General features: G+C 41.5%; 1 protein-coding gene across 4 annotated transcripts in view; it reads left to right on the top strand.

Moving 5' to 3' along the window:
* COL18A1 (collagen type XVIII alpha 1 chain) overlaps window positions 1–12,787 on the top strand; it is a 186,716-nt gene that overhangs the window by 165,836 nt on the left and 8,093 nt on the right. For all 4 annotated transcript variants that reach the window (XM_083361720.1, XM_083361719.1, XM_083361718.1 and 1 more), the window contains 10 exons: window positions 1,033–1,110; window positions 2,978–3,052; window positions 3,185–3,227; window positions 4,197–4,250; window positions 6,379–6,422; window positions 7,480–7,590; window positions 9,714–9,867; window positions 9,957–10,033; window positions 10,646–10,774; window positions 12,298–12,333. In XM_083361720.1, the coding sequence (XP_083217846.1) occupies window positions 1,033–1,110; window positions 2,978–3,052; window positions 3,185–3,227; window positions 4,197–4,250; window positions 6,379–6,422; window positions 7,480–7,590; window positions 9,714–9,867; window positions 9,957–10,033; window positions 10,646–10,774; window positions 12,298–12,333 (801 nt within the window). The remainder of the gene's footprint in view (window positions 1–1,032; window positions 1,111–2,977; window positions 3,053–3,184; window positions 3,228–4,196; window positions 4,251–6,378; window positions 6,423–7,479; window positions 7,591–9,713; window positions 9,868–9,956; window positions 10,034–10,645; window positions 10,775–12,297; window positions 12,334–12,787) is intronic.

Here is a 12,787-nt window from a genome sequence, read left to right as displayed (position 1 = left end):
CACTACAGTGGCGCCCTTTCTTTTAGGGCCTGTCCTTTACCAGCCAGGATCCAGCTGCTTGACAAAATAATCCCACCAGCCCACAATTTGACTTACAGGGCACATCTGCAGCTGCTGTTGGAATGACTCTCCAGTGTATTTTGCACTTCAGCTAGATTCTCTGGCAGTGTCAAAACAGCACTAAGGAAGGAGAGCAACTGTCACACAAGGCACCAGCCAGAATCATCTTATGAACATCTCTCCAGGGCCAAGAGTGTCCTCTATGCTTTTTGGCTACCTTCCGTGGTCAGGCCCGGGTTTCTTAGCTTATCTACCCGTTCAAGGCAAACTGTAATATAATGGCTCTCCCTCATCAGTTTTTTTAGACACAAGAATGTTCTTCACAAATTGTTCACAAATAAATGCACAGCCATAACTTCTTCCTTCTCTCCACTTTTTTTGCTCTGCCGCATTAGAAGCAAGAAAGATGATGGTGGCTGAGCTGTTGGTACACATTATGTCATTTCTGTAATCCTTGTAATGGAATGTAATTAATTTATTTACTAGTTTGTGTGGTTTTAAATTGTGCGTGTTTTCTTTTGATTGTTTCGTTATAAATGTGTCTGAAAGATTATGCAATAGTTTTAGTATACAAAGACCACACTTCATTATACCTGGGCTTTTATAATCTGTGTATGTGGCTCATTCATCAGTTGCAAGTAATATAAGATTTTCAACCTACTGTATAAGTCATCCATAAAGTTACCTTTCCGATGTTGAAATGTATATGCATGTATAAGCCCAGATGTAGACATATAAATGAAGTAGAGATACTGTAGATAGAGATAATGTTTTGTTGCATTGCTTTCATTTATTTTTTTCTCTTTTTTCTTTCACTATTTTTTCTTCTCTGTTCTGTTTTGTTGAATAAATAAATCCAACTATAAATAAGCAAATGCAGAACTTTCTTTCTGTGGATATTTCATTGCATTTTATTCTGCTGCTCCTCGCCATCTTTTGAAGGCAATTCCATTGATCTGTTGATCCTTTCAGGGCCGGCCTGGTATGAATGGATTGAAGGGAGAAAAAGGTGAACCAGCAGACTTAAGTGGGGCGCTGGGCTTAAGAGAGGTAAGCAATTCTTTGAATGATAAGAAAAGAATAGATGTGCTGCATCAGAGCAGGGACCTCTCCAGTAGCTCTCTTTGTCCCACAGTGGCTTACCACGTTTATTCAGGAAACTCAGAAACACCGGCTGTACAATGAAGGCCCCTTTCCCATCGTTTTTCTCTAGCAATTGGTGTTAAAATATGCAGGTTGTATATTGCAATTTGTCTGGCCCATTTAAATCCATTTGAATACAATTCCAAGAAGTTGGAATTTGGTGTAGTGGCTGAGGCATCAGGCTAGAAATCAAGAGATCTTGAGTTCTAGTCCCACCTTAGACACTAAGCCAGCTGAATGACGTCAGTCCAGTCCCTCTTTTTCAGCCCTAGGAAGGAGGCAATGGTGAATAATTTTCAAAAATCTCACCAAAAATACCTATAGAGACATAGCCAACCTGTTGCCAGAGTCAAGACTGACTTAAAGGGACATAATTATATTGCACCATAAGTTGAGGATGGTGGGCAGTGATGCTGTCTGTGTTCAGCCAGTATTTAGTGAAGCTTCTCAGGCTCTGTTTTTGAAAAAAAGGAGAAAAAGGTGAAGTTACAACATCAAATTTAACCTTCAGTTACTTTGGTCTACCACAGAGAGTTGTTCGAAATCTGGCCAAGCATTTTGTATCAAAACTACTACTTATTTGTATCTTATCTTAAATTATATGAAAACCAAACTGCAGTTTTTGAAAAGTATCTTACAAATGATAATTTCCCCTATGTATATGTATATAAGGTTCAAAATGCAGCAGCATGAACAATAGCAGGCATTTCTGGTTATATTCTTGCTCTACATGAGTTATATTAGCTGCAATCAGCTTCTGGGTACAGCTCAAGGTGCTGGTTCTTACCTATAAATCTGGTCATGGCATAGAGTCTCTGTAAATCCAGGACTGCCTGTTTCCAATCGTTTTTGCCTGCCCAATATATTCAAGCTAAGTGGTGTCCTCCAGGTTCCCTCAATTATGTGTTTTCATCTCAGAACCACTGAACATAATCTTTCAAGAATTCCTGGGGCACATGAGAACTACCAGAGGACTAGAAAAGAGTCGATGTGGTTCCAATCTACAAAAAGCGGGGAGGGCAAAATGGACCTAGGAAACTACAGATCAATCAGCCTGACATCAATACCTGGGAAGACCTGGAAAAGATAATCAAGCAGCGCACTTGTGAGCATCTAGAAATCAACAAGATAATTAATAGAAGCCAGCACGGATTTATTAAAAACAGATCATGCCAGACAAACCTTATTGCATTCTTTGACAAAGTGACTAAATTAGTAAATAAGGGAAACGCTATGGGTCAAAAGTACTACAAAAGTACAACGTCATGGGGAATATATTTTGCTCTGAAGGGTCTGCTCTCCCCATTGATTCCCTGAGAACTAAGCAGAGGGAAGCAGCACACAACTGGGGAGAAAAGCAGCAATGACCCCACTTGTGGGTTCTCACGGTCTAATCCAGGGGAAACCTGGATTCCAAGAAAACTGATATGAATGTCCACAGGTTCCTCAAATACTATCAGTAAGCCGCCATTTGCTACTGCAGACTAATGAAAGATTTGTATTGTTTGCAAAGCTGCAGGGAGAAATTGTACTTTATTTTTTAATCTATGACTTGATGGAATGTACACAAACTTGTATGTTTTCATCGTTGCCTATGCTGCAAACCATAAAACTGAAACAAGATTTTGCTGGCGATGTTACTTTCCTTTTTTTTCCCCTGCTGTGTTTAGGTAGAGTTGAGTGGCTACTGATGAATTGCATCCCCTCCATCCTCTGTTTGATATGTCACCCAATTAAATGTAATGAATGCCGTGACTTTCTCCCCTCTTTTCAGGGTCCTCCTGGCCCCCCTGGGCTTCCTGGCCCCCCAGGCCCCCCAGGCAGCACAGTACCTGTTTATGAGAATAATGTGAGTAATAGCTTAACTACTTCTCGCTTTCTGGGGAATTAAGGGGATATATTGTTTTAGGGTAGAAAATGGAATGTCTAATTCTCTTTGTAGTGACACACTTTGGGAGAAACTTTATTTTTATTGTTTCAGGCATTTGGTGATTTGGGACCTCCAGGACCTCCAGGATTGCCTGGTAAGAAAATGGTAGATCTGGATCAGGGGTAGGCAACCTCGGCTCTTTTATGACTCATGGACTTCAACTATGCTGACTCAGGAATTCTGGGAGTTGAAGTCCATAAGTCATAAAAGAGCCGAGGTTGCCTACCCCTGATCTGGATAAAGGAAGGGGGAGGTGGATTCAAGAAGACCTACAAAACCATGATGGTTCTCGCCCATATTCTACCCTTGAACTGAGGGCTAGTTGCAATAGGGCAGTGTTTTTCAATCTTGGCAACTTTCAAGAAGTGCAGACCTCCACTCCCAGAATTCCCCAGGCAGCATTGCTGACTGGGGAAATCTGGGAGTCGAAGTCCGTACTTCTTAAAGTTGCCAAGGTTGAAAAACACGGCAATAAAATATCCTCTCTCCAGCCCGGATTTTCCCAGATGGGTTGGATTTCTGCTTCCACTAACCCTGCATATGGGTCACGTTGGCTGAGACTGATGGAAAATGTAATTCAAAACATTTGGGCAAACCCAGGTGGCAAATACTGTGATAGAAATGTAATTTTTTTTCCCTTCTCCTTTGGAACATCTTGACTTGACATATAAAAAAAGCATCTAATAATTCCTGTATCACAAACATGTCAAACTCGCGATGTCACGTGATGTCGCGCAATGTATCTGAGTTTTTTTTTTTTTGCCATTGCCCGCAATCGGGTGGGCGTGGTTTCCCAATGACGCATCCAGCCCGTGGGCTGGCAGTTTGATACCCCTGCTGTATCAGGATCATTGCTTTGTTCTGCTCCTAAAGGATTTAAAATAATTTTGTTTTAAGGCAAGCCACAGTTTAAGTTTATGTTTACAGGGCTGTTTAAACGAACAGTTTCTGAACATTTGGTTTTGTGCTAAATTTCACTTGGGTTTACTTTCTTGTTCTGCCATGCTGTCCTTTCTCGTTAGTTCTTGGGAATGCCAGAAACTTATGCCAGTTTCTGTTTCAGGCTACCATGGTCAGAAGGGAGAAAAAGGTGAACAGGGTCTTCCAGGTCCACCAGGTAAGATTCTCTAAAATACGATACATATTCAATTTCACATTTCCTTCAGCTCTTATCAAGACTTGTCACGGGTCATACAAAAATGGAAAAATACTTTAATTTCCACAATGCGTGATTGGTTGCAAAAGCTGATGGAGATAGCAGAGATGGCTAAGTTGACTGCTTTAATCAAAGACTTTGTGCTTGAGGGGGGAAAAAACCTGAAACATTGACTTCGGGTTTTGCTGATTAGATAGATTTGTGGTTGGAGACATGGCTAGTGTGTATTACTCTGCAAAAGTAAAACGTTGGGACTGTACTGTAATTACCTTATTCTAATATGCTAAAAAGAGTCAGAAGTCAATGCTTTTCTTTCTTTTTCCCCTTTCCCCCCACCACACTTTTTCCTCCTCCCTTTTTCTTCCCGTACTTTCCCATTATTTTCATTTTTTTTCTTTGTATTTTTTAATTTCGATAAACAAATGAAAAAATTAAAATTTGGGAATAACAGAACCTTCTCATAAATCAGTTCATTAAAATAAGATTTGAATATGGTGATGGTGGTGGGGGAAAGATACGTCATGGGTCATGTCACTGAAGGCAGAAGAGATACTTCTTATGGTTTCCTTCATTTGTTTGACCCATTTGGAGGAATCTTCTTCCTAAGGTCCCAATACTCCAAAACCAGTAGGAAACTTTGTAAATGTAGCGTGCTTTGACCTCAGGGTGGGCTGGTTTTGAGTGAGCCAGATGAGTTCTTGCTTTGCAGTAGATTCTTGTCATCTCAGTTCATCTACCTTTGATTTGCTTCCTATGTCTTGCCGTCTTGCTAACCTATTCTGTACTGCCCAGTGTCTTCTTGGAATTGGAGAACTTTAATGAATCCAATAAATAAATAACTAAAAAAATAATTATGCACAATATCCTGATGGTCCTTCCCATGTGGTTGTCTTTTCAGATTCTCAGGATAATGATGACAATAAAAAAGCCTGGAATAAACTTTCTAGGCCAGACATGTCAAACACAAGGCCCGGGGGTCGGGGCCGGCCCGCAAAGTGGTTTCATGTGGCCCACGAAGCCATCCTGGAAACAGTGAGGGAACAGCCCCCACTGCCCTGGCCCAGGCCCAGAGACCCTCCTTCTGCCAGAGACCCTCAGATCTGTCCCACTCCTGCCCAGGCCCCCATAGGCACCCTTGATGCAAACGATGTAGAGCTGGCCACGCCCACCCAGTAGGCCATACGCACTCTAGCCACGCCCACCCAGTAGCCCACGCCCACCCAGGCCACACCCACCCGGCCCCCTGAGGGCAACCACAATGCTGATGCGGCCCTCAATGAAATTGAGTTTGACACCCCTGTTCTAGGCCCATTATTTGCATTGGAAGATTCTCCCAACTCTGTTGCCTCAGTTCCTTTAAACAGAGATGTCAAAAACTAATGCAAAACCAGGATTGTGGCATGGCCTATCTCTTAAATAAGACGGGAAGCTAATCTTCAACTGATTTCACCTTTAGTCTCTTAGAGTATATACATGCTGAATACAAATCTGAGGATGATGGTGAACATTTGCAGATGATGCAGGTGTAACTGTATTGCCTCTCAAATGTTCCTTAGAATTCATGATGTGAAAGTAGTGAAAAAGGCAAGCTATGTCTGCAAAAATAGCAAACACGTCGATTCTGAGTAAAACAGTTTTTGCATGCTTCACTTTAAGCACTGAATTTCCTTGTCTTCAGGCACGTTCTCTGTTTTCCGAAAAAACGGCGATAGTTATTTGTCTCTCTGTGTGTCAGTCTTCTGTTTTTATTTCCTCCCACTATCATCAAAATGAATTAAAAGATTTTGGGTTCTGCTTTTCTTTGGTAAAGCTCAGCTCTCCAGTCTGTGTCAGAAACTGGCACATGCCTCTCACTTCAGCCCTGCTTGTATTTATTCAGGAAGAGCCCTGGTTATTGGAAAGTGAGTTCCAAAATGTCCATCCCGTAAATATAAATATTTGCTTCATATAATAATCCTAAGTGGTTTGGCAGTGCCTTGAAAGTCCATTATAAAAGAGAGGAGAAAGGAGGCAAGTTTCTCAGCATAGTACATGTTTTGCCAGGAGGACAACTAAATTCTCAATTTCTTTTTTCTTTCTTCTTCACCAGGCCAGCTCCCTTACGACCTCAGCAGATTCAGCTCCACCTTCAGGGTAAGTAGTCTTCACTTGGGAGGAAAGTGTGGATTTATAAAGAAGCCAGATTTCTTTATCCCAGGAAGATTGCTGGGCTAATCGATACACTGGACCTCAGAGCAAGATGGGAAATCTATTTTGCCCAGCACGTATTTATTAGATTGGAGGCATGGGATTTTCACTGCAGGAGTATTTCTGTGAGTTACCTTAAATATCAATCTGCATTGGTGGTATAATGGTGAGCATAACTACCTTCCAAGCAGTTGACCTGGGTTCAATTCCCAGCCAAGACAATTTGCTTGGTTTTTTTTCCAATACTTCTCTTGCTTCTCCTTTTCAACATCACTGAAGTTGTATTCTGCTAAACATGGCTGAAAGCCCAGCCCTAAAGTTATTGATGATCCGTGAGGGTTTGCAATAGCTAAAGTTCTGCTGTTCCACAGATGGGAATGCTGAGGTATTCAATGAAACAATTTCACACAACCTTTATTTGGATTGGGTTGATTTCCAAGAATACCTGGCTGCTCTGCATTGCTGAAAATGTAACTTTTTAAAGCAAGGAGACTCAGATTATCTGGTCTTGCAAAAAAAGCATGTCTAGTATGTTATTTCTGGTTATTTGTAGCTTATCCATGATCAAGGTATGCATATTCAAAATTGATTAATGTTAGTCTTCAAAAGACTAAATAATCATTTATTTGCTCAGAATTCTCACTGACAGATACACAAATTGCACAAACATTTAATACGTTTTTCTGCTTATGGTTTAACATTAACTAGGAGTTCCCAGCTCAGACTGTCATGGCAACTAGTTCATTAGCCTACAGGCTACAGAAGCTTTTTCATACAATAATGTAGGTCTCTATGGAACCAAAATTAAGTGTGTTGCAATATGCCAAGGTGGTGTTTTAGTTCAGGTTTTTAAATTTAGTCCTTATGTCTCATTCTGCTTTTTTCTTTGTGATTCCCATTGGGAGGTTTCACTTGTTCCTTTGCCACCTCATGCAGGAGAAAAAGGTGGATGCATTTCAGTGGATGATTGTAGCATATTTGTTTACTAATTCCCTTTCCATAGGGAGAAAGAGGGGAGAAAGGTGATCATGGGATGAAAGGTGAAAAGGGTGAACCAGGTGGTGGATCAAGTGCTGCTGGACCTCCTGGTACCCAAGGATATCCTGGTCTTCCGGTGAGAGTTGTCATAGCATGTAACAATGTCTTTATAAAATGGCATGTTTTTCTGCCATATTCCTTGATAATTTTCAAGATGGTGGAAATGTTACTATATATGTAGCAGCTTTGACTGTCTGTGTGGTCTTGAAAAAGAAAAACACTAAACTCAAAGAGCAGAAGTTTTTTGGTGTTGCTCCTTAGCAAAAACTAATATCCTCCAGTGCAGGCATGTCAAACTGCCGGCCCACGGGCCGGATGTGTCACACCAAAACTGTGCCTACCTCACTGCTGGCAATGGGGAAAAAGTCATGATATGTCGTGTGACATCACGTGATGTCACGAGTTTGACATGCCTGCTCTAGTGTAAAGACATGATAGTCTTGAGTAGTGTTGAGGCACATTTGGAATACAGGCAGTCCTTGCTTACCAGGGCCACGTCTAGCAACCATCTGAAGTTACAGTTTTGCAACCAATCCTTCCTTTTTTTACTCAGTGTGCTGCAAGATTGCCATTAGGGAGCCTTGCAACCAGCACACATTAACAACCGTTGCAGTATTTTGTGGTCATGTGTTTGCAATTTGCAAGCTTCCCGGCTGGCTTGCAACGTACCAAGTTAGTGAAGAATGCAAGTGTAAAAATCATAAATTGCAATCACGTGTTGTTTTTTTCACTTAACAACCAAATGGGAAGTTAGATCAGGGGTATCAAACTGCTGGCCAGATGCGTCACACAGAAGCTGCGCCCACCCCATTGCTGGCAATGGCAAGACAGTCCCGATACGTTGCACGACATCACGTGATGTCGTGAGTTTGACATGTCTTGAATTAGATGAAAAGCCCATTGTGGTCACATAATTTTCTGATTAGCAGCTGTGATGCTTAGAAAGGGATTTGCTGATCTTAATTGTGGTTGCTAAGCAAGGATTACCTTTAGCTTACAGCAGTAGCGGAAGAAAGCAAGAGTGGGCTTTATCAATTTGTCACTCTGAAGTTAATTTCTTCTTAATCTGTTTTAATTTTATGTAGGTCAGACACCATTACTGACACTGTTGATATTGTAGCTACTAATATCTGGCTCCATTCTTCAAAGAGCTCCTTTAAAATTTCTAATACTATGATATTTTGTGTCATTTTGTAAGTCCTAGTTAAGTGACACCAGAAATTAGCTTGTAATTTTTACTTCTTCTACTCAGAATCTTTAGTCCCCTCTAGTGTCCAGTTTATTAAATCATAAAGTCACTTATATTTAATATGAACCAAGGTAGTCAAAACAACTCATTTGGAGCACATGTTTTCTCCTTATTTGGAAAAGTTCCAAAGAATTGGTCTACTTGTGGGTTCTTTGGTCTTTGCCATGATTGTTGGATCCACATGGAAAGTCTCTTCATTTGGATTTTCTGGGTAGCAGCCTGACCACCTTCTCAACAGCCTTCCCTTAAAAGAGAACGTTGAAAATTGGATGGACGTTGGTTTTTTAAAGCGCCTCTTTATTATTTAAACTTTAAATCAGGGTGGCAAACATATCTAATATTCCTTTTGCCTGTCTTTTTTAAACTGTTAAGTCCAGCAATGTCTTCTTAAGGTGGAGGCACACCACCGCTTCTTTCAAAGCAGCTGAAAGCATCTCTTCCCTCAACAAAGCAAATATTTTTCCATGGAGCTAATCATATCAGATCCTAGGCAGTCTTCACCAACCAAGAGAATCTAATAGATAGTCAGGTTAGCAGACCTGACAATCCTGTCCACTTCCTTGGAAGTTAAAAGCTGGAATTCATCCCAGCGAACCATGCCAAGCCTTGCTTCTGATACCTCGACAGGACTTACCCAACGTGAATGAACCTGACAGGTTTTATCTACCAAATCCCAAGAATGTTCCTTGTGGTAGCCTTCCAGGTAGTTCTGTGGTCTGTCCTCCCCAGCAAAGAACCAGTCACTGTAAAAAGGGCTAGCAAATTACATGTAAAGATGTGGTAAGAGTGAGAAACAGCTACGTAAGCTGGATGTTCCTCTTCTTAGGCTTAGATTAATCAATAATGGTGACTATTAATTAACAACCACATTCCTCCCTTTGGACAAGAAGTTAATATTGGATCACCCTCTGCTTTTATGACTGTAATGGCATGTATACTTACTTTTTCAGGGCCCTAAAGGTGAGAGCATCAGGGGCCCACCGGGCCCTCCAGGCCCCCAAGGACCTCCTGGGGCAAGTTTTGAAGGACATCCAGGCCCTCAAGGCCCTCCTGGCCCTCCAGGCCCTCCAGGACCCCCTTCTTTCCCAGGTCCCCACAGGCAACGTGAGTAGACACTTAATGTCTTCTTAATGAATTTGTTACAAATATAGGTGCCTTCCGGATGATTGTGGTTTAATTGTGGCTTCTTTCAGATATCAGTATTCCAGGACCACCAGGTCCTCCAGGTCCTCCAGGACCTCCAGGCGTTAGTGACCCACCTTCTTTGGGGGTAAGACGAAACACTTGTACTTTCAGAGCATTGTTCTCCAACTTGTTACACTCCAGACTGTGGAGTCTAAAATGAAGCCTCGCAGATTTAATCTGGGTTTATACAACACACAGATTAGACCAGGGGTCTTCAAACTTGGCCCTTTTATGACTTGTGGACTTCAATTCCCAGAATTCCTCAGACAGGTTGCCTGGCTGAGGAATTCTGGGAATTGAAGTCCACAAGTCATAAAAGGGCCAAGTTTGAAGACCCCTGGATTAGACTATAGTAGTGTCAGTCTCTGCAATTCAACAAATTGTGAGAATCCAGTCACTGTCTTCACACAAGGGTGGACAACCTGTAGCTTTCAACTACATTCCCCCTCAACCTGCCAAGATTGCACTGCTGAAATTTGGCCACAGAATGGTCCACTATGGGCGGTAGTATTTGGGTCATTTTTGAAGGTTCGGGTGGTGATTGAGGGGAGAATGACAACATTGCACATCTCAGAGGCCTCTCACTTTCCGTTTCACTCTTGCTCCCCTTAATCTTATATTGCTGACGCTAATGGAACAGTAGCAAAAATGAAGTGTTCTTTTCCCTCACATTTTTAAAATGCTTTCTCTCCCAAAGGTACGGATTTTAGCAACGTACCAGAACCTGATGAGCAGAGCTCACGAAGTGCCTGAAGGGCAGCTCCTTTTCATCCGAGAGAGAGAAGAGCTGTACATCCGTGTCCAAAATGGCTTCAGAAAAATCCTTGTGAGTACCCTCTGCCTTAGCCATTTTAATTTTTTTCAATTTTAATTCCATTTATATCCCGCCCTTCTCCGAAGACTCAGGGCGGCTTACAAGCTTAGCAGTAGCCTTCATTCTATGTATATGCCTGCTTATTAGGGCTTTCATACACCCCCTAAGCGGCATTATTACAAAGTCAGCTTAATTGCCCCCAACAATCTGGGTCCTCATTTTACTTGGAAGGATGGAAGGCTGAGTCAACCTTGAGCCTGGTGGGACTCGAACCTGCACTAACTGCAGGCAGCTGGTGTTACTTAAGGAGGCATTAGCCCACTGCGCCACCAAATTTGTGATGTATAGACTTCAACTCCCCACATGCTGGCTGTGGAATTCTGGGAGTTGAAGTCCACTTAACTTAAAGTTGACAAGGTTGAGAAACACTACTATGCCTCGACCATGGCAATGGTCCTAAGGAATGGAACTTTAGATGCACAATTATTATGACAGAATAAAAACTCTCTTCAGGGAAAAAGAACTAGGTTGTTCACATGTATGGAGCAGTGGCCTAATGCCTCCTTAAGTAACACCAGCTGCCTGCAATTAGTGCAGGTTCGCATCCCACCAGGCTCAAGGTTGACTCAGCCTTCCATCCTTACGAGGTAGGTAAAATGAGGACCCAGATTGTTGGGGGCAATTAAGCTGACTTTGTAATAATGCCGCTTGGGGGGGGGGGGGCGAAAGCCCTAATAAGCAGGCATATACATAGAATGAAGGCTATTGCTAAGCACATTGGTTTGTGCTTAAATTGTAAGCCGCCCTGAGTCTTCGGAGAAGGGCGGGATATAAATGGGATTAAAATAAAAATAAAATAAATGTACAAAATGAGACTGCAGTGTCATAAAGGAACAATCTCCCATAGGGTTGGTGAACTTCCTACCCTTGATGTAGAAAAGGTTTGTTTAAAATAAACTAATGTAAGCTTGATGTCTGTGGAGATTCTCAGTCATCCAGGTCATAGTTCTCTCAAAGGCGCTTTCCCCCTCCCCCCCAAAGGCAACTGGGCTGTTTTTGTTTTTGTTTTTTTCTTTTCCCAAGGAAAAAAAACAGTCCAGTTGCCTTTTGAAAAAAGCATCTTTGAGATAATGTAAGCTTGTTTCACACTGGATTCTGTAATGTCATTTCAAATTCAACTAGATTTTGGCGTATGATCTTCTCAGGTCTTAAGCTGTGTAAATAAATAGAACTTTTTATAAACCCAGCTTCACCATCACTAAATCCCCAAAGTCTTGGGAAAACCATTTATATCTTGGAACTCAGGAGGCTGAGGAGGCAGAAAACAGACTTGTCAAATGTTGTGTCCCCCCCCCAAAAAAAAACTTCTGGAAAGGAGAATGACGTTGAAAATGATTGGGGTTTTTTTTCTCCTATATTGTCTGTTTGTCAATACTGTTATTTCCAAAAAATTAGCTTTTTCAAGAGGTTGGCTTGGAATTGCTATAAGCAAGTGCTATATAATGTTTTCAATAATTGTTTTGGTTCAATTTCAGATGGAGGAAAGAATATCCATTCCTGGCTCTGGACTGGTAGGTGGAATATCTAATACTGGCCAGTAGCTGGAAAAACTGTTATATAGGGAACATCCTACACTTGCTGCTAGGATTTTTCTGCTTCAGGAATATTTATGGTTCTATAGGAATTGTTTAATGCTTGGGTTTCCATAGGTAATTATCTCTTATCTGAATGCACTATAACTAGGGTTATTAGGTGGTGGAAACTAGGAGGAGGTGAAGTTTTCCTCTTATGAAAACAAATTGTATGATTTCCTCATACACTTGAATACAGATACTCCTTGCTTAATGACTGGTCTCTTAGTGACCATTCTAAGTTACAAATGATGTCCTCAAAGCTATTTACAACCCATTTTTGAAATTCTTATGTTGTACTTCCCTGTGGTCATACGATCGCATTTTGGATGATTTGCAATTGGCTCGCATTTAAGGTCATTTGTAGCGTTCCATGGTTACATGACCATGATTT

This window comes from Vipera ursinii, assembly GCF_947247035.1.
Source record: "Vipera ursinii genome assembly, chromosome: 1".
NCBI lineage: Eukaryota > Metazoa > Chordata > Lepidosauria > Squamata > Viperidae > Vipera > Vipera ursinii.
Note: the sequence above shows the minus strand (reverse complement) of the source record. Positions and strands in the feature narration are given on the sequence as shown.